The 25,266-nt window shown below is 35.2% G+C and overlaps 1 protein-coding gene across 1 annotated transcript; it reads left to right on the forward strand.

Annotated features, from left to right (window-relative positions):
- The first annotated feature begins 1,324 nt into the window (after positions 1 to 1,324).
- Positions 1,325 to 16,646, forward strand: il1rl1 (interleukin 1 receptor-like 1). The gene is made up of 10 exons (XM_081367914.1): positions 1,325 to 1,591; positions 2,779 to 3,016; positions 3,912 to 4,071; positions 6,631 to 6,784; positions 6,857 to 6,925; positions 8,822 to 8,939; positions 13,400 to 13,533; positions 13,881 to 14,018; positions 14,590 to 14,745; positions 15,722 to 16,646. The coding sequence occupies exons 1-10, from the start codon at positions 1,474 to 1,476 to the stop codon at positions 16,084 to 16,086; spliced, it is 1,650 nt and encodes a 549-aa protein (XP_081224040.1). The 5' UTR covers positions 1,325 to 1,473; the 3' UTR covers positions 16,087 to 16,646.
- Positions 16,647 to 25,266: the final 8,620 nt, after the last annotated feature.

The following is a 25,266-nucleotide window of genomic DNA, read 5'->3' on the forward strand; positions in this document are numbered from 1 at the left end:
TAACAATGAATGCCAATAATACAGTAATGGCCAAAAGTGATGTCCGGAGGGGATATTTGTTTATGAGGGAAGAACTAGCACTGATCGCTGAACTATGGCCACAGGTTTTATTTTATTATGCAAAAATAAAAACAAATGCATATTAAAAGCATATAAACGTTATAAATAATCCATTGGTTCTCTCTTGGTTTTTATTTTTATTTTTTTATTTTTTTGCATGTGCTCATAATTTCTTTCCATGACAGCCTGGATAAATATTGTCATTTTTCATTGCGCATGACTCCAAGCATTATGCTTACAACATCTTTAACAGATTTATGAAAAAAAAAAATGGAAACTATTTAGTTTAGGGTCCAATTCTCACTATTAACTAGTTGATTATTTGCATGCATGTTAGGGTATTGGCTGTTTATTAAAGCACATATTAATGTCTTATTCTGCATGATCATATTCTACATCCCTAAACTTAACAGCTATACCTTAATAATTATTAATAAGCAGTAATTAGGAGTTTATTGAATCAAAAGTTGTAGTTAATAGTGAGAATTGGACTCTAAACTAAAGTGTGACCAAAAAATGTAATAATGGGTGATGTTAATTACATGTTAATACATCATTTTTGCCCACTACTGTATCTGAAAGAAGCAACTATTATTAAACTAATATCTGAACATCTAAAAAATGTTGTGGTTTCAACCCAAATTTGGGTTGGGTTGGGGGGGGGGGGGTTCATATTTGACACAAACTCATGTTTGTGTCAAATATGTCCAAACTCATCTGTTGGGTTTCAAAATGTGTCGATATTTGACCCAAACATGTGTTGAAACAACCCAGCATCTGTGTGAATTAGACCTGCTTTATCATCTGACAAAATGTTGCACTAAGAGCATCAATAAGCAAAGCAACAGCACATCAACAAACCACTTATGATCAATAACAATAGAGATGTTTGCCTCAACAAGCAATAACCACTGGAATCTATTTATTTATTTGAGGCATTTTGTGAACCTGAAGCCTTATTGAAGCATTGAATGCAATGACGCTTTTGGATAAAAGCCACATGCATAAATGTTTATGTAATAAAAAAATTCTTGTACTTTTAACCCATGAAAACTAGTTTAATCTCTGCTTATGATTTCCTGTTTTGCAAAAGTTTAACGTCAGGAAAGAGAGATAAAGTGAAGATTACCTGATAAAAGAGTTGAGTAAATTACATCCTCTTTCCACAATCTCACTCTATAGTTGAAAATGATAACCGAAATAACTTCAGCCATCAGCTTCAGAACTTAGCACATTATTACACGCTGGAACCGACTACACATCCAGACATAAAGGTACCTCACTTTCTTTTCTTTCCTCAGAGTGGTACTGTAAGCGCTGCTGCTCTCAGCGTATATCCGTCATATGGTGTTGCATTATAGTCAAATATGAAGTGAAACTTTAGCCTTTGAGATTAAATGCTTTACAGGGACGATGAGGATGAGGATGATGATGATGATGATGATGATGATGATGATGATGATGATGATGATGATGATGATTTTGCTCCTGACAGAATCTGTCCTGGCCTCTTATCAATTCAACTCCACAGGTAACTTAGAAAATAGATCACTTAAAAAAATAGATATTTGGGTTGTTGACAAACAGACAGATTTTAATTTATTTATTTATTTGCACTATAATTTTTTGACAATTGGATATGCAGATTTAAGATTGATTGATTGGTTTTTATTTATTTATGAATTTGCATGTTTCTTTAAAAATAGATATTTGGGTTGTTGACAAATGGACAGATTTTAAGTTATTTGCACTTATCTTTAAAAATAGATTGTTTTTTGACAATTGGACATTTAAGATTGATTGATTCTTTTTTATTTATTTATGAATTTGCACATTTCTTTTAAAATAGATATTTGGGTTGTTGACAAACAGACAGATTTTAAGTTATTTATTTATTTGCACTTATCTTTAAAATATAATTTTTTGACAATTGGATATGCAGATTTAAGATTGATTAATTGGTTTTTATTTATTTATGAATTTGCACATTTCTTTTAAAAATAGATATTTGGGTTGTTGTAAAAATGGACAGATTTTAAGTTATTTATTTATTTGTATTAATTTATTCGCAAATTTCTTTGAAAATAATAGATTTTTGGTTGTTTAATTTTTTTAGGTTAAATAGAAATGAGATGCTTTTGATTTTGTGGAAAAAAACTGGTTGACATTCATTTATGTGTTCATTTATTTATTTATTTGCACTTTAAAAAATATTTGGGTTGTTGACAAATGGCTAGATTTCAATTTATTTATTTATTTAAAAATACATTTGGGATTTTTGACAAATGGTCACATTTCAAGTTATTTAATTATTTATTTGCACATTTCTTTAAAAATAGATATGATTAAAAATAGATAAGATTTGGGTTGATTTAAATTATTTATTTATGTTATTTATTCATTCATTTATTTATTTGCACATTTCTTTAAAAATAGATATTAGGGTTGTTGACAAATGGACAGATTTTTAAGTTGTTTATTTATTTTTATTTATTTATTTGCTCATTTGTTATGGGGTCGTTGACAAGTGGACAGATTTTGGAATAAATGGAGAAGCTGAGATGCTTTTTGGTTAATTGGCAAAGAAAAAAATAAACTGATTGATCTATTTGTTTGTTTGAAGGGGATATTTGACTGAATGTATGCATTCAGACAATCTTTCTCCTAACTGGGTTAAAAGGAGATGCTTTAAACTCTTTAAACTTTTTTTTGTATTAGTTAAGTGTAAAACCGTTAAGAAGAGAACAGTGAGAGTGAGAGCTGGAGAATCCCTGTATTTACCCTGCCCGAATACAGTCAGCTATAACAGCTCGTGTGATTGGCGGAGAACCCTCATCAGTACGAACCAGGATGAGCAGATCGGGACGGAGGAGAGTGAGCGTGTGCATTACCACCAGTCTGGGTTATACATACTTTGGTTGACCCTGAACGACACGGGACGCTACATCAGACGCTGGTGATCACACACACACACACTTCACTCACCTGTCAATACACCTGCTCTAAAGCAAGATTCAAATTTATTCACATGCATGTTGTTCCAAACCTGTATGATATTGTTAAATATTGCAAATATAGTTTTCCATACTGTGAAAATATATCATACAGTATCATAACAGTATATAGTGCATATGACTCAAGCACTACATACCAAGATATATGACAGCCGAAATATACCAAGACTTATTATTTTGTGTTTGGCAGAAGAAGAATCAACCTTGTTCTGTTGCTCTATTAACATTTAATACACACTACTGTTCAAACATTTAGGGTCAGTAAGATTTTTTTTTTTTCAGTAGTCTCTTCTGCTCACCAAGGCTTCATTTATTTTGGCACAAATACAGTAAAAATTGTGAAATATTATTAGAATTTAAAACATCTGTTTTTATGTGAATATAAAGTAAAATGTAATTTATTTCTGTGATCAAAGCTGCATTTTCAGCATCATTACTCCAGTCTTCAGAGTCACATGATCCTTCAGGAATCACTCTAATATGATGATTTGCTGCTCAAGAAACATTTATTATTATCAATGTTGAAAACAGTTCATATCTTTGTGGAAAACATGATACATTCTGTATTCCGGGATTCTTTGATGAATTGAAAGTTCAAAAGAACAGCATTTATTTTAAATATAAACCTTTTGTAACATTATAAATGTCTTTACTGTCACTTTTGATCAATTTAATGTGTCCTTGCTGAATAAAAGTAGCATATCATATATTTTTCTTAGAAAAAAAACAAGTGCTTTCAGTAAAATACAAGCTTCAAGTTTCTGCATTTAAACCATAGAACACTGAGCATGAAGAGAAGAAATAATTTTCTGTAGTATTATTTGTTTTGTCCTTTAGGTGGTATGAAAAGGACAAATGTGTTGAATATGAAACTGACATCGTGGTTTATGAGGAGTTCCACACGGATCTCTTGTACTTATCCGTGCCAGAAGTAAAGCCGTCATTAATCTCATGTCCAGTGTGTGAAGATCAGCAGGCCACGTTCATCTGGTATAAGGTGTGTTGAGTTTGATGTTTGTGGGAAATTTGACAGCATGATTGCAATGTACGAGTGAGTTAAATCGAGGAGGTGAAGTTGATCTCATCATTTAATCTGATCAGGGTTTACACATGTGACGAATGTCCTGTTTTGGAAATATAATGAAACGGTGAATTCTATGGAAGCTTGTTTCCGCCACTGAATAATAAATAAATAATAATAATTGCGACTTTTTATCTCACAATTCTGACTTTTTTTCTCACAATTGTGTGATATGAAGTCGGAATTGTGAGAAAAAAAGTCGCAATTCTGAGAAATAAAGTCGCAATTCTGAGAAATAAAGTTGGAATTGCAAGATATAAAGTCGCAATTCTGAGAAATAAAGTTGCAATTGCGAGATATAACAGGGTTTCCGCGGGGCATTAAAAAGCATTAAAAGTCATTAAATGGATTTTGCGATAATTAAGGCCTTAAATGGCATTAAAAAGCATTAAATTGAAATCGTACAGGCATTAAATTTTTTTTATGGTTTTGAAGAAAATGTTATATTACCAATTTATTTGAATAGTCTTCATGATTAATAATTTTTATTTGCTGTCGTCGCAAAATGTACGTTAGTGTGATTAAAAACACGCGGAAACAGTTTGGTGATTGCCTCCGGCCGGAGCAAAGTTGCGGAGGTGGCGAGTAATTTTGGACAGCAGGAACAACAGGAATAAAACTAGACCAGAAAACTGGGAAAGTGCATGGAAGACAAACAATTTAGAACATGGTTGGTGGTCAAAATAAAGAAGGATTTTTCAGCGTTTGTAAAAATGTATTTAAATTGGGTAGCTATGGGAATCAATGGCGTAAAATCTCATATGCAGTCTGACAGCCACAGGTCGACGGTAAAAGGCAGACAGCAATTAACTATGTGTAGTAACGTTCCCTCATCAGCTCGACATCCGCTGTTGAAGCTCACTTTGCGTTTTTTAACGCGTTAACGCATGAGATTATTTTTGTCCAGTTTAACGCGTTAAAATATTTAACGCAAACGCAGCATTCGTTAATTTTTGTCACCCCTTGGGTAGCGTTACATTATATGATCCCGCTCTTATTCATGTAAATGCTTTTAAACGCGCTGCCTGCGAATGTCATATGTAACACACACACACACACACACACACAGAGAGAGAGAGAGAAAGACGCGCGCCAGATCGTGCGCACAGACTGCGCACCAGAAAACGGTCCTCTTTCGCGCAACGAACAATAACACACAATTTTGCCAAAATGTCTGTTTTGTGAGTATCCTCATAAAATAAGAGCAGTCTTAAATTAGTGAAATAAAGTCTTTAATGAACGCAAAGACTTGTGAGAGAATGAGGCGCGTGTTAGATCCGTGTTTCTGTCAGCAGCTGCTCTTAAAGGGACAGCAGCCAATAAAGCTTTCTGTCAGTAAAGTTAATCACAGAACAAAGGCACCAGAGAAAATTACTCACTGCTATTGACTAAAGAACTCTTGTAGCTTTAATAAGCATTAGTCTATATTTAATCTATAATTTATGCTGTGCAGACTGTTTGATAATGTATGTTAGACAGGAAGGCCAAAGGTAAATATGACATTTATTATAGGTTTATGTGAGGATTGTTTGTTAAGTTCACTTAAATTAAAAGTTGTCATATTTTTTTTAAGCCTAATGTTAAAAACTTGATAGCTTTTAATTAATTACACTGTAATGTTGGATGGCTATAATTAATGTTTAAAATTAGGGGGGAGAAATAATTTTTATCCAGATATCAATAGCTGTAGCCTAATTAGTATCAGTGAGACTGGCCTTTATGTTGTCTCTACATTCATTTGTAGATTAACTGTGAAATGATTACATTATAAAATATATAAATCTAAACAAATGTAAGTGTTTTAATTGCGTAAAAAACGTGTGATTAATCAAGTTAATATATATAATATATATACATGCATACATAATATCCGTGGTTAGTCATGGGTCGTGTATGGCATTAAAAATAAAAAAATGGCATTAAAAAGGCATTAAAAAGGCATTAAATTTAAATTGAAGATTCCTGCAGAAACCCTGTATAAAGTCGCAGTTCTGAGATATAAAGTCGCAATTGCGAGATATAAAGTCAGAATTGCGGAAAAAAAAGTCAGAATTCTGACTTTATAACACGCAATTGCGACTTTATTTCACGCAATTCTGACTTTATATCTCGCAATTCTGAGAATTCTATGGAAGCTTGTTTCCGCCACAGAATAAAACATTTTAAAAGATAATAGCGACTTTTTATCTCACAATTGCGAGTTTACATCTCGCAATTCTGACTTTATTTCTCAGAATTGCGAGATATAAAGTCAGAATTGCGTGAAATAAAGTCACAATTGCATGTTATAAAGTCAGAATTCTGACTTTTTTCTCGCGCAATTGCGACTTTATATCACGACTTTTTTGAACTTTTGCAAAGGTGGAAAGTGGATTACACTTGTTTACATCTATTCTACTCCATCAAAGTTTCTTTTTAACAGTGTGTTCATGAATGCAATAGCCTATTATTGGCCCAATCTTTTCTCTTTGGCAGAATTTCTCTCTTATTCCAAACCAAGAGTTTAAAAATGATTTACGTATCCATGACTCTTCGAAAGAAAGCGAGGGTATTTACACCTGCGTTTGCACCTGGGAGCACAATGGGTTAAAACACAACACCTCTGGATCTCGCAGACTGACCATCATGGGTATATATTCCTCATTTGGTCCTGTCCTCTGAGCTAGAAGTTCGTTTCTAACACACTAACTCTTGTTCATAGATCCGTCCCCCAGCAATCCTCCACAGTTTCAACTTCCCATCAATAACTCCATCGTGATCACTGATGTTGGTGAGGAATGGGTTCAAATCTCTTACCATCATAAATCACACTATTAAAAAAAAGGACGTCACTTTGCAATAAGGTTTCATTAATTAGTGAAGATGAACTAACAATGAACAATACTTCTATAGCATTTATTAATCTTGGTTGATGTTCATTTCAACATTCACTAATGCACGAATGCATTAACATGAACAAAGAATTGTGTATTTTTATTAAATAACATTGACAAATATTATTAAATGTTGTAAACAATATATTGCACACTGTTAGTTTCTGTTAGTTAAATTAACTAATGAGAACTTATTGCAAAGTGTTACCAAAAAGGTAAACACGGCTATGATTTTTTTAAACTATTTTTTTAAACATTGTTTTTTCTCAAAATATTTAAATATAAAACCCTCAGAGGTTTTCATTCTAGCTTGTCTCTTATTTATTTTGAATTTCCTTTTATTTTTATATTTTTAGTTTTCATGTTAATTTTACTTTAATAAAATGACAAGAGCACATATAGTCCAGTCATTTTATGAAAAAAGGTTGAACAAATTGCAACAGAAGCAAACTCAACTGACTTTGTATCCTCAGTATGTCCTGAGTAAGGAAAAAAAAAAGTCCCGAAGAATCCCATTAGGGGGAAGTTTGGAAAATGTGAATAGGGTAAAAATTTTAACCTTTAGATATCACCATGAAAATGACTGAGTTGATTACTTACAACAAGACAAACAAAAAATGTATTATGAGTTTTTTTAAATTGTTTGTTAACATGGACAAACGGTGCATAATCTAATTACGTATGTGCTAATTTGCATAAATACCACAACAGGTCTAGACACTGGGTATAGCCAGGGGAAAATGTCTTGTACAATCTTGTTGACACATCATGTATTAATGTTCATGGTTAGCCTAAATGGGTTCATTCAGACCTTAACATTAAGTATTTTACTGTTATGTGTCAACAAGATTCAGCAAGACATTTTCACCTGGCTTTAATTATCCAGTGTTTAGATCTGTTGTGGTATTTATGCAAATTAGCACATACGTAATTAGATTATGCACCGTTTGTCCATGTTAACAAACAATTTCAAAAAACTTGTAATACATTTTTTGTTTGTCTTGATGTAAGTAATCAACTCAGTCATTTTCATGGTGATATCTAAAGGTTACATTTTTTACCCTATTCATGTAAGAAAAAGGATGAATAGGCTATATTTGGGTCTTTTTCCACTTTGGGAACCTTCCCCTAATGGGATTCTTCTGGACTTTTTTTTCCAAACTCAGGACATATTGAGGATACAAAATCAGTTAAGTTTGCTTCTGTTGCAATTTGTTCAAGGTTGACCCCCATTTTGGCTTAAAATGACTGGACTAATAAGGACATTTTTTTTATATTGCTATTTAGGTTTAATACATTTTTATTTCAATTTAGTTTTTATTGATTTCCAGTTAATAATTTTAGTGCTTCAACTTCAACTTATTTCAGTTTAATGCCAAGGCAACATTTCTAAATTTCATTTAGTTAAAGATTTTCCAACTAATATTTATATTTTATTTTTATTTCAATTAACACAAATGTTCTTTAATATTTTTAGTTTGCGATAATAATCCTGGAGGGTAGTTGAGAATCTGAATCTATTTTTTATTATTCATTATATTATTATATATTATTTATTATGTTCACGACCCTAATTGTGTATTTCATTAAAAAAAATACAGTTTTCTCGACAACTCAAGTATGTTTTGTGTGTTAAGGAGTCAAATAATTCATAATTATTTAATTTCCCACCTTGAGGTCCTTTTATAATGTTGGTGTGTTTTTATGCACCCAAAAGTTTTCATATTATTGAACTCTGGAAAGATTTAATGTCAATGTAAAATCTGAAAGCCCTGATTGCTCTTGTTTCTCAGGCACAGAACTGATCCTCGTATGTTCTGTCGTCTTTGTGTGCGATGACTATCCTGTTTACTGGGTAAGGAATGAAACCCCACTGGATGAGGAGGATGGATATAAGCAAACAGAAAACAGGTCGATATCTCCTCTTACAATCTCCCTACAAACTACTTATAAATAAAGGGGTCGTGTCATTGATTTTAATATGTTCCTTGAGGTTCACTTATAATGTTAACTGGTTACTGGTAAATGGTTACTTTAGATGAAAAGTAGGTCAGTAAACTTAAATAAAATCGCGATATAGACCAATGTCTATCAATATTAAACCGCATAAAGACTATTTAAATAGGAATCGTGCATGTTCTGCGTGTCTCTGTGAATGAATGGCACAGACGCGCTGTTTCATTTACCACACACACACTGAGGCACGCATGACGCTCGCGATGTTTTCAGCCTATGTGAGGACATTGATGCACTTCATCAACACAGAAACTTCAGCAGCATTTTAGCTTCATTTGAGAAAAACTATCGTCATACCATAAAACACAGAGAGACTCAAATGTCTACACGGCAACCCGTCAAAATAAAAGTTTGGTTTAACCTTTGAATGAAGTTTTGCTTAAATCATTACATTTTAAATAATTGGTTATAACAATTTAATTAAACCATTAAAATGGAATCAAGAAACCAAAAAAAAAGAAACTTTTGGGAGATGCGAGAGTCCAGTGATAATTAACAGGCAGCCATGGTGAACGCAATAACCTGAAGACGCACTTACACTGCAATTTTTCGCGGCTACTTCCGGCGTTCTATTGTGATGCGATAAAGGCCCATACCAGAGAATGTCTAATAAGGCGAGAAGTTTCACTCTCAGTGAACTTCCGGCTTCTGAACTGGTTGCAGTTCCACTCTGGCTCCACATGAGGGCGCTCACAGGACGAGTGCAGGATGAATGGAGGTCTATGGCGCTATACCCCTCAAAATCCACTTTTCTCAGGATATAATTTTTTGTCTAGTAATTTGAACGTTGTATTCGAAAGGAGATGCAAAGAAATTACACATTGCTGGGTGTTAGATTTTTTTTTAAAAAGTCTTTTAAAGTGTCAATGACGTCATACACTTCGTATGACCAGAGATACTGCTTACGGCAATCCTTCAGTCACTTTGGTGCTTTCAGCTCTGCACTTTGTTTTCTCTCGAGGCATCGACAACACAGCGGACACAGGTAAACACACAACACAGCTGACACAGGTAAACACACAACACAGCTGACACAGGCAAACACACAACACAGCTGACACAGGCAAACACACAACACAGCTGACACAGGCAAACACACAACACAGCTGACACAGGCAAACACACAACACAGCCGACACAGGCAAACACACAACACAGCCGACACAGGTAAACACACAACACAGCTGACACAGGCAAACTCACAACACAGCTGACACAGGTAAACACACAACACAGCTGACACAGGGAAACACACAACACAGCCGACACAGGCAAACACACAACACAGCCGACACAGGCAAACACACAACACAGCTGACACAGGCAAACACACAACACAGCCGACACAGGCAAACACACAACACAGCTGACACAGGCAAACACACAACACAGCCGACACAGGTAAACACACAACACAGCCGACACAGGCAAACACACAACACAGCTGACACAGGCAAACACACAACACAGCCGACACAGGCAAACACACAACACAGCTGACACAGGCAAACACACAACACAGCCGACACAGGTAAACACACAACACAGCCGACACAGGCAAACACACAACACAGCCGACACAGGCAAACACACAACACAGCCGACACAGGCAAACACACAACACAGCCGACACAGGCAAACACACAACACAGCTGACACAGGCAAACACACAACACAGCCGACACAGGTAAACACACAACACAGCCGACACAGGTAAACACACAACACAGCTGAGCTGACACAGGCAAACACACAACACAGCTGACACAGGCAAACACACGTTCTAGGAGAGTTTTTGTTTTGTTGTTTTAAAAGCCCATCAAGCGGTATCTCTGGTCGTAATCAGTCCTTCACTGACCAATCAGCGTTCATTAGCAGAATGCTAGCGTGTTATGGGCAACAACAACTCAACCTGTAAGAAATCGAAAGGACATAAGTACTCGTTCATTCAACTTTCGACCTATAACCCATGTTGAACTTGCAAAACCTACAATCAAATCTGAGATTTCTCAACGGCAATCGGGTGAAAGAGACTAATTTAGCCGTCTAGCCCCATAGACTCCCATTCATTCTGCACTCATGGCCGATCGCCCCCAGTGGAGCTCTGGTGGAATTACAACCACAATTCGGTACAATAGGACTTAATAGGGAGTGGGCAGGCTCTCCGTAGACGGGCTCTGGTGAGGCTCCGGTGGGAAGAACCCCGGAAGTAAAGATAAACAACAATGCCTTGGACTACCATGTTAACATCCAATATAGGATATGTATATAGTTCATTCCTGCTTCTTTTTTTACTTTCTGAATTATATATAAAAAAAATATTTTATTTATAAATGAATTTCACTGTATATAGTCTAAAAAGTATGAAAGAAATGTATGTACAGTTTTAGAATTGACACAACATCAATAAACACAACAATACGCCATCGCATTCACGACTCTCCTGTGATTAAAGGTCCCGTTCTGCGTGATCCCATGTTTCAAACTTTAGTTAGTGTGTAATGTTGCTGTTAGAGCATAAATAATATCTGTAAAATTATAAAGCTCAAAGTTCAATGCCAAGCGAGATATTTTATTTAACAGAAGTTGACTACAAAAAAACGGCTCGATTGGACTACACCCCTCTACTTCCTGCATTAGTGACATCACCAGAACCGTTTCTTGACTAACCTCCGCCCACAGGAATGCTCCCTCAACTCTACTGGCTACTTGCACACTTCTTATAACTTAGCCTACTGTGTTTACTCAGCTCTTACAGTGATTTTCTGAAGTAAAACTGACGCTTCATCTTTTGTGTGATGTACAATAAACTTTATTATACTCATCAGTACATGTTTGATCATCATTCAGACAGCAGACTTGTAGGCTATTAATAAATAATGGATCCATAGCCTACAAGCAGATGACAAATACGTTATAATAACCGTAATTTAACTACTAAACCATACCTGTTTCATCTCTATACAGCACTCTGACTCTGTAGGCATTATTGTCCGACTCGAAATGAACGCCGTTACTGAGAGTTTCTGATATTATCATCATTCCGTGAGATGAATTTTTCCTGACAGACTGAGCGCGAGCTCATGAAGCTCCGCCCCCTGTGTCGTCCAGCAGCACCTCATTTGCATTTAAAGGGCACACACTGAAACAGGTCGTTTTTCTGAGCCCCAAAAAATGTAAATTTAAACATGCTGTAAAAAATGATCTGTAGGGTATTTTGAGCTCAAACTTCACATACACACTCTGGGGACATCAGAGACTTATTTTACATCTTGTGAAAAGGGGCATAAAACGGGACCTTTAAAGGCGACACTTCCGGTTTTCTTCCCACCGGAGCCTCGCTTTCGATTTCAAAATAACGGCTGCGTGAAATCAGCGTATTGGCTAACATCATTGCATTGGAAACAGTATCAGTTAACACTCACTATTGCATATCAGTAAGTATTTTGAAAACATCCATATAAAACCTTCATTTACAGACAAAACATTATGAAATCATTTACTTACGGTTTGTGATGCAGCTTCTGTCAGAGTCACTGCTTCATCTGTCAACAAAGGTTTCTTTCTGAACTCTCCATTAAACCTCGTTTATAAAACAATCCACAGTCAAATGCTCCGAACAAGCATATAATCCCTACGACATAATCCCGGACGCCATTAAAATAAACCATCCACTTGTTTCTAACGCTGGGATCCTTCTGAAGTCTGTGCAAAGATGCAATCCAACTGGACGCATCAAAGTAAACTTTCTTACAATCCTCCATTTGTCCTGTTGTCGACAGACTGTCCGTCAGAAACTGAACACACATCTGTATTCTGTATCAGTGTAGACAGCGTCAGTGATTATAATGTCTTCTGTTTGCTTTTGACACGACGCTCACTTCCAGTGTAGGCAAATGTCGGCCGTTTAGCGACTGACTGCCAGTGGGCGGGGCCTATAGTACTAGTGGGCGGAGCCTATGGTGCGATCATGTAAAACAATGATGATGTCTTGCTCTGGAGGCGGGCATATGCAAATGAATTTGATTCATCACAGATCCTGCAATATCAAAACCAGCCGTTTGAGCTTGATTAAATAAATGCTTTGTTTATAATGATGAGGACGTTTTAAACTATGAAACTTGCAGGATGTTTTAATGGTACAAAGACCTCTTACATGCATCAAGGCAAATTTGATTTCTCATGTCATGACCCCTTTAAAAGTATAGTTGAGCCACATTATCAGAAAAGCATTGGCTTAAAATAATTAGACACATTCACCATAAACTGCTCTACTCTAGTTCTTGCTAATAGATTTCTGATATGAACTGCAAATTTTCTGATGAAAAATTAGTAATTGGTGCCTTTTCCCCCAGATTTAAAGATGGCAACGTTCAGTCAGTTTTGAATATTGCTAAAGTTTCTGAGTTGGACCTCCGTTCTGAGTTTCGCTGCATAACTGAAGACGACTATGAAGAGATTTTTGTATCAATCACTTTGAAAAGTCGAGGTGAGATCCTCTGATCCGATCTATGATGAATATAACTGAATTAAAAATGCATTATTTTGCCAATTATTTGGGTGCTGTATGTTTTTATGCTCTAGGCTATATTGTAATGCCTCGTCTTGACGTACAATATAGAGCAAAGTTAATACTTGAATAAAATATTGCCAAGATCTCCAATTTAGTATTAATATTTTTATTTGCGTACATTTTATATTTGTCTATTACATTTTATCATTATAATGTTAATATTAAAATATTTGCTAAAAGTGTTTATAAACATTTATTCAGCACAAGTCTTGTTTTGTTGTGCTGTTTTACTCAGGTTTGCATGTTTTCATGTTGTATTTCAGCATCAATGCTCCCTGTGATTCTGGCATGCGTTTGCACATTTCTTCTCGTCCTGGTGCTCAGCGGAATAGTGAAGTGGTTTTCATTGGATCTGTCGCTGTTTTTACGGGAAATTTTCATCAAGTTCAACAGGAAAGAGGGTAAAGAATAATATTTTATTACATTTTGAATATCATTTTATTAAAAGTTATACACATAATACAATGTTATTTATTAAAATGTATTATAATATTTATAAAGTCCTTTACAGTTTTTCACTAGTAAAGTAGTGGGACTGTGCTAGATATATAGGTATATGGGGATAAATACAAAAAAGAAAAAGATTTATTACTCTTACTCAGTATATTTCTGTCTTGTTTTCCAGTACAAAAATCTGACCATTCTTAAATCAAGATACATATAAGTCCGGTTTTCTGAACAAAATTTTTTGCTTAAAACAAGAAAAAATATCTGTCAATGGGGTCAGAAAAATAATCTTGTTTTGATTTTTTTTTTCTGACCCCATTGCCAGATTTTTTTTTTGTTTTAGGAATAAACACTTTGATAAATTCTTTGGAAAACAATTTTTAAATATCTTATCATATATTTTGCTTTTCAAGTAAATGTAAATATATGTAAATTTTTATATGTATCATTTGTGTGTGTGTAAATACTGCCATTAACACATATGACTACAATGCAATGCAAAACTACAAATGCTCGTTTTGACAGATGGGAAGCTGTATGATGCTTATGTGATTTACAACTCGGATGAAACAACAAGCAAAACTGTGAGTGACTTTGTCAATGGATCTCTTCTAACAGTGCTGGAGAGCTACTGTGGCTTTAAACTTTTTATTCACGGCAGAGACGACCTACCTGGGGAAGGTACGCTTGTTGAACTTTTTCATATAAACATCTATCAGTGATATATTTTTTGATTCGTTGTGTGATGAACATAGCAAAAAAAAAAAAATGTTGTCCCTCAGTTTTTCCTGTACAAATATCTAAACATGCAAATCAAGATGCATGGAGAAGCAAAATGACTAAAGTTTTTTTTCTGAAAAATGCATCAAAATTAAGTGACTTCATGTTTAAAACAAGAAAAAATGTCTGCAAATAGGGTAAAAAAGTTTTTCCTTTAAATTAAGTGTTTGTTTTTCTGAGCCCATTGGCAGCTATTTGATATTGTTTTAAGCATAAACTTAATTTCATAATTCATAATTTTCATAATAAAATACTTAATATCATAAAGTCCCCCTGTAGTCAATAAATGTATCTCTTAAAACTCATCTTTGATCCCCAAATTATGTATTTAAATTTTTTTCCTTGAAAAAAAAAATTCTTCATGCCTTAAAATATCTTGAGTGTAACTCGACACCCTTGCCTCATTTAGTATGCGCTGTTCAATGAATATGCAAATGAGCCCCGCCTCCACTCACTCACTCAGCTCAGAGATCCACTGGTTGACGATCACACGTTGATCTGATTGGTTACAAGGTAGTTTGTGACGTCAGAAACACCAGCGATTTCAAAGCGTGTTTTTGAGACTGTCTTTGGTTCACTGCAGTTTTAAGGAGGAAATACTCAGCAATGCTGTCGACTTATGAATTTACACATGCTTTGTCTTTAAAGCATATTAAAAACACCACATAGACATAAACAACATTAAAAGCTGGATTTTCACCACAGGGGGACTTTTAAGTAATTTTGCTTCTCAAGTAAATATATCTTGATAGAAGAATGTTTAGATATTTGATATTAAGGAACAACATCATATTTTCTCTTGTGTGCAATAGTTATACTGGTGATTTTTGATGCATGTTTCTCAAACGTTTCATGTTCCTTCCTGTGTCTTAACTAGATTGCATGAACCTGGTTGAAACTAAGATACAGCTTAGTCGGAGGCTTATCATCATTTTAACACCAGGAGCAAGTAGCATATCTCCTCCAGCTTATGATCTGCAAGTGGGGCTCCATCAGGCTCTGGTACAAGGAGAAACCGGTGTGATTCTCATCCAGCTGGGACAGATGCAAGACTACACACATCTGCCTCTTGGACTGCAACATCTCCTCTGCAAGAATAATCCTTTACTGTGGAGAGATGGCCAATCCTCACCAAACTCCAGGTTCTGGAAGAGAGTGCGATATAGGATGCCTGTTGCCTCATCCCATCAGAGGAGGAGTTCGAAAAAAAGACCACAAGAATGTCAGAGTTTACTAGTTTAAATCAAGACATGCTTTTCATGTCAGACATAATCATGACCAATCATTGCTTGCATCATTGATCATTGGAGCACTCGTGCACATCCCTAGTAATATTTAAAGTTTGGTGTCGGTACAATTTTTTGAATTATTTTTAAAGAGTCTCTCAACAAAGACTGCATTTATTTAATCTAAAATACTGTAAAAATTGTGTAAAATTATTACAGTTTAAAATAGCTGTTTTCTATGTGATTATATAATAAAGTGTCATTTATTCCTGTGATCAAAGCTGAATTTTCAGCATCATTACTCCAGTCTTCAGTGTCACATGATCCTTCAGAAATCACTCTAATATGAGGATTTGATGCTGAAGAAACATTTATGATTATTATTAATGTTGAGAGCGGTTGTGCTGCTTCATATTTTGGTGGAAACTGTGATGCATTTTATTTTTCTGGATTCTTTGATGAATAGAAAGTTCAAAAGAACAGCATGTACTTGAAATAGACTCTTTTGTAACATTATAAATCTCTATACTGTCACTTTTGATCCATTTAATGCTTCCTTGCTGAATAAAAGTATACAAAAAATTGTGTGTTGTAATGCTTAATTACAACAATTAATTTGAAACAACCAAATAAATTCATAAAACATCTTACCTTTGGGATTTAAGACAATTTTGAGGTTTTCCTAACTTTAAGAAGATTATTTTCAAGAATTTGAAATCTTCTTAAGTTTTGTCAACTTTAGTTTAAGGGCCCTATTTTAACGATCTAAGTGCAGGGTGCAAGTGTACTGTCTTAGGGTGTGTCCGAATCCACTTTTGCTAGTTTAACAACGGGTAAAAGGGTTCTCGTGGTCTAAAAGGGTCTTCCCTATTCTCTTAATGATTAATCGGTGTGTTATGGGCGTAACGTGCAATAAACCAACTTCTCAGGTGAGTCTGGGAGTCAGGTTTTTCACAAGGACCTTGCTTCCTGGGAATAGGTCAGTGCACCTCACTTTTTGGCCGTAATTCCTTTTGTTCCTTTCAGCACACTTAGTGCAGCAGATTAATGGCATATTTCAAGAGAATCGTTCAAATTGGTATAAAAGCATGAAATTTGGCACAGATACTCTCTAAGGGTTACTTTTTGGGAAAAAGGCGTTGGCCACCCAAAAATTCAAAATGGCGGCCATTTTTTTCAAGATGGCCGCTATTTCTGTCAAATGCTCATTATGTCAATTGTTCAAACAGTGATGTAGGCATAATATTTTGTGAAAATACTCTCTTCAGAATGTTTTTTTGGAAAACGGTGCTTGTCCCTCAAAAATTCAAGATGGCTACCATTTTTCAAGATGGCCGCCATTTCTCTTGAATCCTTACATCTTTTTTTCAAATGGTGATGCTCTCATGAAATTTGGTACAAATATTCTTCAAGGAACATTATCATGGAAAAAAATGTGTAACTTGTTTGCCTGCTCTCTCGCTATCTCACAAGCATCCCTTTTGTCCATCGTTCCATGTGCACTATAACTCTGAGAGAGTTGTTGTCTGAGTTGAGTCTGATTTTGGCCAGGATTTGGCCGTCTTAGACAAATTTTGCAATTTTGCCTAAAAGATTCCTCTGATCCTAGGCTAACATCTGAAGTCTTTGATTGTTAGTTTGACATGTTCACCGAGAGCCAATTAATGGATGTTACGATACAATTTTACCTTTAAAAAGATACCTTTTATCGCGTGTCGCGTCTCGTGTAGTTGGGACACGGTGTGATCGCGACACACGATAAAAGGTATCTTTTCCATGTAAATCAGAGTGTTTGTCCTATCCAGCCGCAACGATTCTATTTTAGAAATGGTTTCTATTTTTCTGCGAGTCGCGCTGGAACAACAAACACAAAAGTGTGGCGATGATAACCTCAGGTAGCCTACTGTTTATGTGTTTTATTTAATGTTAAAAGCGTGTAATGTGACTTTGAATATCATTTAGTGCTCCAGCTTTGTGGCTGTAAAAGCAACAATGGATAATTCACCTCAGATCTTGAAATGGAAACAAGACCGTTTAAACTGTGAACAAACATGTATATTCTTTGACAAAGATTGTTTTAGTAAGATGGCTGAGTTGCATATTTATGGACATGGGATGCTGCTAATGAGAAGGATACACATAAGGGTGTCTATGGCTGTCTCTGGTATTGTATAATGCTGACGTGACTGGAGGGAATTGTTCTTGTGGAACAGTATGGCAAGCCGTTTTAGCTTAAATTGTACCCAGCGTTACTCGTCGTAAATGCATTTTTACTAGTAAGACTTCAATTAGAGAGCTCTACAATTCAATTCTTACTAGTAGCAATTACAATTAGAGAGCTCTCTAATTCAATTATTACTAGTGACAATTCCAATTAGAGAGCTCTGCAAATGAATTTTTACTAGTCATATGTCTCCATTGACTTCCATTCATTTTTAATTACAGAGCTCTACAATTGAATTGTTACTAGTAAGAATTACAATTAGAGAGCTCTACAATTCAATTATTACTAGTAACAATTACAATTAGAGAGCTCTCTAATTAAATTCTTACTAGTAAGAATGCAATTACAGAGCTCTCTAATTGAAATTTTACTAATAAAAATACGAATTAAAGATATGTATAATTGCAGAGCTCTGTAATTGAATTAAAGAGCTCTGCAATTGCATTCTTACTACTGAATTAGAGAGCTCTCCAATTGGATTTGTTACTAGTAAGAATTGAATTAAAGAGCTCTGCAATTGCATTCTTACTACAATTCAATTGTAGAGCTCTCTAATTGTAATTCTTACTAGTAACAATTCAATTGTAGAGCTCCGTAATTAAAAATGAATGGAAGTCAATGGAGACATATGACTAGTAAGAATTGAATTGTAGAGCTCTCTAATTGAATTCTTACTAGTAAAAATGCATTTACGACGAGTAACGCTGGGTACAATTTAAGCTAAAACGGCTTGCCATAGAACAGAGGACAACTGAAATGAAAGCTTTACCGTAGGTTCTTCTGCTGGGAAGACTCAATTGTTACATCACTCATCTATCCAATCGTGTTCTAATACTTGTAGTATAAAAGATCGGTACTTACACATGTCTGAGTTCACAGATGCTGACGCCTACATTCACCTCCATCCTCCCCACCACCACCAGGATGGTCCCTTCCCATACCTCCTGGGGGGTCGGCTGCGCCCCTGCCTTCGTCTTCAGGCAGGAAATGTAGATTCCGAACCCTCGGATTGCGAGCTACGGATGGGGCCTACGCCAAATAACTTTGTATTATAATACTTGCTTGCTGGGCTGTGTGATGGATTTTAATTAATCAACTTTAATTAATCAACTAACATTTGTTTTTCTTGCAGGAACAACATTCATCTGCTTTTAAATGTTTCCAACCTCTTTGGGGAAAACTTTTGACTTTGAGTATGTGTGTGTGTGTGTGTGTGTGTTAACAGAAAGGGGAAGTGAAACTAGACAGATTACTAGTTCTCAAACATAATCAGAATCACAAAATCAGAGTTTGCTTGTGCCAGTGACAGAGGGAATTTTACGGTGGGATTCTCAATGGAATTTGTCTGAGACCCTCCGGCCTTGCTTCTTGGGAGAAATTCCCTGAGAACTGCTCGGGAAGATCTCCTAGCCGTGATTAAAGCATTTGAAGGACATTTGCTGAGGTCTGTTTGTTGATTGATTCCTGCGCAGGAAGCTAGCCAGACTGCAGAACCCTGTTCGACAGAGGGACCATTCCAGACGGGCTAAAAGGACTTAATGTATTAAGGTAGGTAGGATGACTGACCTCAGCACTTTTCCTTTAAAATGCTTCTAAATTAATTAAAAGGTTTAATTAAAAATGGGCTATTCTGTTTTTTTTTAATTTTGAAGAAATTTGAAAAATTACAAATCATAATAATAGGATATAATATGGAATAGCATTCTGTAGTAATTAGGAAATTTTGAGTCATGAAGAAACTTTTATGAGTTAGACTTTGATTTTATTTATGTATAGGCCTATGAGATATATAAAACCGAGCAATAGGTGCTCTTTAAGTGATGAAAAAATATATGTGTCTAAATATTATACTTTCTATCTGAAGGTGTCTAGAATTTGTATCCCGTTATCCCAGGGAGACAGTGTGAGAAAAACTGATCCATTGCAGAGATTCTAAAAGTCAATGCTTTAAATAGACTATATAACAGACATATTACAGCCATTTTATTTTGGTTTCTTGCAAAAAAAGAAAAGACAAAGAATTATTTTTGCTTACATTGTACACTGTATTAATTATTAGAGGAGTTTTCCTGCGTCTTTGCAACGAAGAAGTGCTTGCTTTTTTCCACAATGAAGTACTAAGCTTTTTAATAAATTGAAGAATTGCTGTGTTGATAACCGAAAGAGACTTTTGGAAATTACGCTGTTTAATTAGATTTTTGCAGTTCTCTTAATGTGTTTAAGATTTCAGAAAACTGGAATGACCGCAGAAAAACAAAAGAGGAAGTGGGGCCTGCAGCCACCCTCCTGAAAGAGGAAGTTGGCACTTCTGAGAGGGGTCAGGGGAGTCTGAGACAGTGCAAAGGTGACAATTCACTTGAGACTTTTACTAAAGACAATTTTGCCATGCATTATGAAATTTTTTGGCAGGATGGATCAAAAGCTAGACCGAGGAGAGTGCCATCACAGCCTGACGATCCAATGTATCAGCCTGAAGTTCAACTGAATGACAATACACACAGAAAGACAATCAGCCTTGTGGGCTAGGTGCTGCATTTTCAATGATCACTACAGAGACCTTTTCAAATTTAGTTATTATTTAACTTGATTGTTTTTGATTATCCACTGGTTTCAGCAATTCTTCATTATTCTTCCACTAACACTTTGAATCTGCTTTCAATAGGTACCAGTAACAGCCCTACTCAGTTAAAACTAGGGCTGGATTCTCTAGAAAAGACATTACATTAACCAAATAGTGGTAAAAGCATGTATTTGTTGAGAATAGAAAATACATTATGTCTAGCAACAATATTGGTCACTCCATTTCATTTTAAGGTAATTTTCTGGATTCAATAGAAACAATGTTTTCTGATTCTAAACTTTTGAAATCACATGCTGTCATCACCAAGGGTACGAGATGGAAATGTTATTTTCTTTTTGTCCATGGATCAAAGATTGTGTGAAGATTTCTAAATCTTCTTTTAAATAGCTTATGAGCAACAACAAAAAGTTGAAAAATTGAAATTGTGCAATGAATGACAAATTGCATTTGAGAAATTAGAACGGACTCTCTCACCTGCAACTCTATACGATTATTATTTTAAAGTGTTTAATCTATTTCAATTTGAAAAGTTCACTGTGGTAAACTCAAACACATGGCGACTGCATCGGACAATTGAAAATTGATATCCTTACGTTTAGACACTGTCGCAAGGGGAATGCCACAGTGTGTCTACACTCAGTAGCTTCTGTCGTCGTAAAAGTTGTTACCGTTCAGATTTGGTGGTATTCCTCTCCTAATAATATATTCCCCATTCAGTTCATAAACTGCTATGGCAGACAATAAGGTATGAATCTCTGGCCAGAGAGGGGTGTGTGAAAGTGAGTGTGTGAAATATGGTGTTCCAAGACAAATAAATGATGTCAATCAAAACAGCTGTATCTAAATGTATTAAGTGGGCCCACAGAGGATAAAATATGCCCAATAAAATAACGACCATGGATGATTTTGGCTAACTATCCTGGGCTGAATTATTATTGTGGCAGACAGAAACAGTGCCACACCTGCACAGCGCATAACTTTGGGAAGGCAGAGAGCAAGCAAGCTTGCCCTGTCCACCCCATATTTAACTTTTTTCCTTTTACAGGATCTCATCGAAAAGAAGTGATTCTGTTCCAAATATATAAAATATTGTCTTGTTACTGTTTAACATGCAATTTTACAGGTCTCATCAAAAAAGGACGACCAGCCAGACAAGCAGATGAGTTAATACATGTGTCACTAACAAAAATACTTAAGGTCTCCATTCACTGGTGAAAGCAGCCAGGAAACGGTTCACTCCACAAACAAGGTCCAGTGGAGTGCGGTTGTGATCTGAGGAAAAATCTTGCAACTATCAGCAAGGTTGTAGAGTGACACCTCCGTCCAAGCATCTCACCTTAAACTACACCAACCAGCCTCAGCTATGCCAACACCAACGCGAAGCATAAAGTGGACGTGCTACAGTAGTAACCTCCTTTGCCAACGAGGGAAAGCCCATTGAAACGCAATGAAGGAAGTTTAGTTTAGGGAAGGAAGTTAGTTAGAGTTAGAAACTCGGCCAGTTGTCGACTGAAGAGGCAAGAGCTAGAGTATAAAGGTATTGGGTGTCGATTAGTAGACGCCCCAGATAAAGGTATTGGTGTCGATTTGTATTAATTCTTTGTTATAGACTGCAAAACACTGCTGAGGATCAGATAATGGTTGATGGATTGTCTTTTTAACATTTTTCGAAAGTATGATGTTTTCCCCATGTATGAAGTTTTGTACCAAATGCACCATAAGAATAGTCCATAACTGTGGGCTATAATTCAACTCAAAAGAATAACTAAACTGAACAGAATATACCGAATCTTAGACAAAATAGTACTATTCTTTTAAAGCTGAATCAGCATTAGCAGTCTAGTTCAACAGAAAGCGTGTCAGCCCATTAAAGCAGTAACTTTTCTCAATGATAATGTAATCTGATCATCCATGTAAAGAATTGCATCTGGTGACTATTGCTGTGGCAACTTGTTTTGGTGACTAGTAAACTTATGTGTAAAAGCACACAGCAAAGTGTTTAATGTCAAGCGTTCAGCATGGATTTTTCTTACTTTTCTTCTCTTTTCTTCAGTTTGAAATCCAGTCACAACATACAACGATGACTACAGTATATGAAGCTGTGAATATAAGAGACCATTACCAATCACAGTCCTAAGAGGTAAAAGTATCTAAAACTCTGATATTTCAAACATCCAAGCAGCTAAAGTCACTTTTAATAATCTGTTATCTTGTTTTTTTTTTTGTTTATCTTTAAAAGAGTTTATAATTTAGTATTGTGTTAAATTAGCTTATTACATGGCTTGGTTGAATGCTAAGTATAACACATTGTTGCCACAGAGCGTTGCTATGGACGCAGGGTTCTAACCGTAGAGACGGAACGGACTATTTTCTTTAGCGGAAGCAATACAATCGTTTTTAAATCAATAAACTCCTATTTAAATCAATATGTTGTGTCAAATTATTGATTTATTTGGTAGGTAGCCATGTAATAAGCGGGATAATGTAAATCGAGGCGGTTATTATAGTGAATACAACCCCTTCAGGCTGATTCAAGACCCTCCGCTTCGCGTCAGCTGATCAGCCTGTAACCGCCTCGCTCTAGTCTACATTATCCCTTACTTATTACTTTTTCGAAAATAAGCTTTATTATTGGAAGGATGTCATTCAGTATCACTGTTCATAAACGTAAGAACAGGTCCTGTGTGTGTTTGTGGAACAAGATGTTATGCTTTCAAAGACTCTGTTTATCAAATTCACATTTTATTAAAAAAAAGTTTTGTTTGCAGAGATGCTGTGCACATCAGAGGAGAAAGTCCACCCGACGGTCCAAATCCAATTAGGAGATTTGACTGTCAGTCATCAGATTGTCAATCGTATGACTGTAAGTTCTACAGTAGCCTACTGTGTTAAGCACTTTTTGTTTAACCCCTTAACTGTCACCTGCCCGTATACGGGCAACCTAAATTTACTTCACTATATTACTATTAAATTCTAATCTAGTCATGACAAACTATATATCGTTGGAAAGGTCTAAGACTCCTTAATAGATATTTCAGCACTGTTTTTTTGTTACAATTTATGCAGTAACTGTAATAGATTAATTTATGACAAGAGTGCACCTCAAAAAATCTACATCATAACAGGCGTTTCTGGCGTTTGTCACAAAAAGTTGACGCACACACTTTTAATAACTGAAACTTTGGTTTTCATGCTAAAAGTTCATAATAAAACATTTAATCTAGTATTTGTCAATAAAAAAAAATATAAAATAATATTATCCTCTAAAAAGTATAATATACATATATCCTCTAAAATATAATATTATCTTTTTTATTGCCTTTTTTTATTACATCACATATTTTAGTAGTTATCATAAATTAGGTATCATTTAAAAGCTTATGATCTCAGAATTCATCCTGTGAAAACTGTTTTGAATTTGGACATTGTGTTACCATAGAAACGGTACTCTAAATGATTTTATCAGGCTCCTCCCCTTTTGGGCATCATCATGTTTCATAATTTATAATCAAAATATTTTCTAATCTTGACAAAACACATATTATCAGAAAGGTCTGAGTCTCAAGGTTCCATATTTTGTGACAGAAGTGATATTTGGACAGAAATGTATTAATTTTTTATGGTAGAATGCATACAGTTAAATTCAATGGAATTCAATGACACCCGGTGGCTATTTTTGGTAATACGCCTAAACAAAATCTCATGGGAACTTCAATTTTTGTGATATCAACTTCAAATTTGGAACACAACTTAGTTAGATTTATGGCTTTGATTTTATAGTAATTTTTTTGTAAAACATATTTTGTAAAATATATATTTTATATAAAATAAAAATATTAAATAAATTATATTTGATTTAATGTAAATTTAAACTTCCATAACTTTTTCATACTTTAATTTTTTGAAGTGCTTTTTTCATAATCTGCTATTTTTTCCCTTTAAAACAAGACCAAACTTGGGTCTATACTCCAAAGCATCCTTGAATTACAACCATTTAAGCTTGAATAGTGCATTTTAATGTCCATTCTCAAAAAGGGGGGTGACAGGTAAAGGGTTAAAGGGGTGGTTGATTATGATTTCACTTTTTTAACTTTAGTTAGCGTGTAATGTTGCTGTTTGAGCATAAACAACATTTGCAAAGTTACAACGCAAGTTCAAAGCAAAGGGAGATATTTGCTTTTAAAGAAATCTCTTTTTAAGAACTACAACAAACAGCTGGTAGAGACTACATGACATTCCTCCCGGGTTAGTGACATCACCAACCCTAAAGTTTACATAAACCCCGCCCCCTGAACACGATTTATAGACTATCAAGACAGAATATGCTAATCAATGACTAGAAGATAACTACACATCAGCTTCATAAACTCATCAACTAACCATTCAGAAAT

The sequence above is a fragment of the Scardinius erythrophthalmus genome, assembly GCF_964197995.2.
Source record: "Scardinius erythrophthalmus genome assembly, chromosome: 6".
In the NCBI taxonomy this organism is placed as follows: Eukaryota; Metazoa; Chordata; class Actinopteri; order Cypriniformes; family Leuciscidae; genus Scardinius; species Scardinius erythrophthalmus.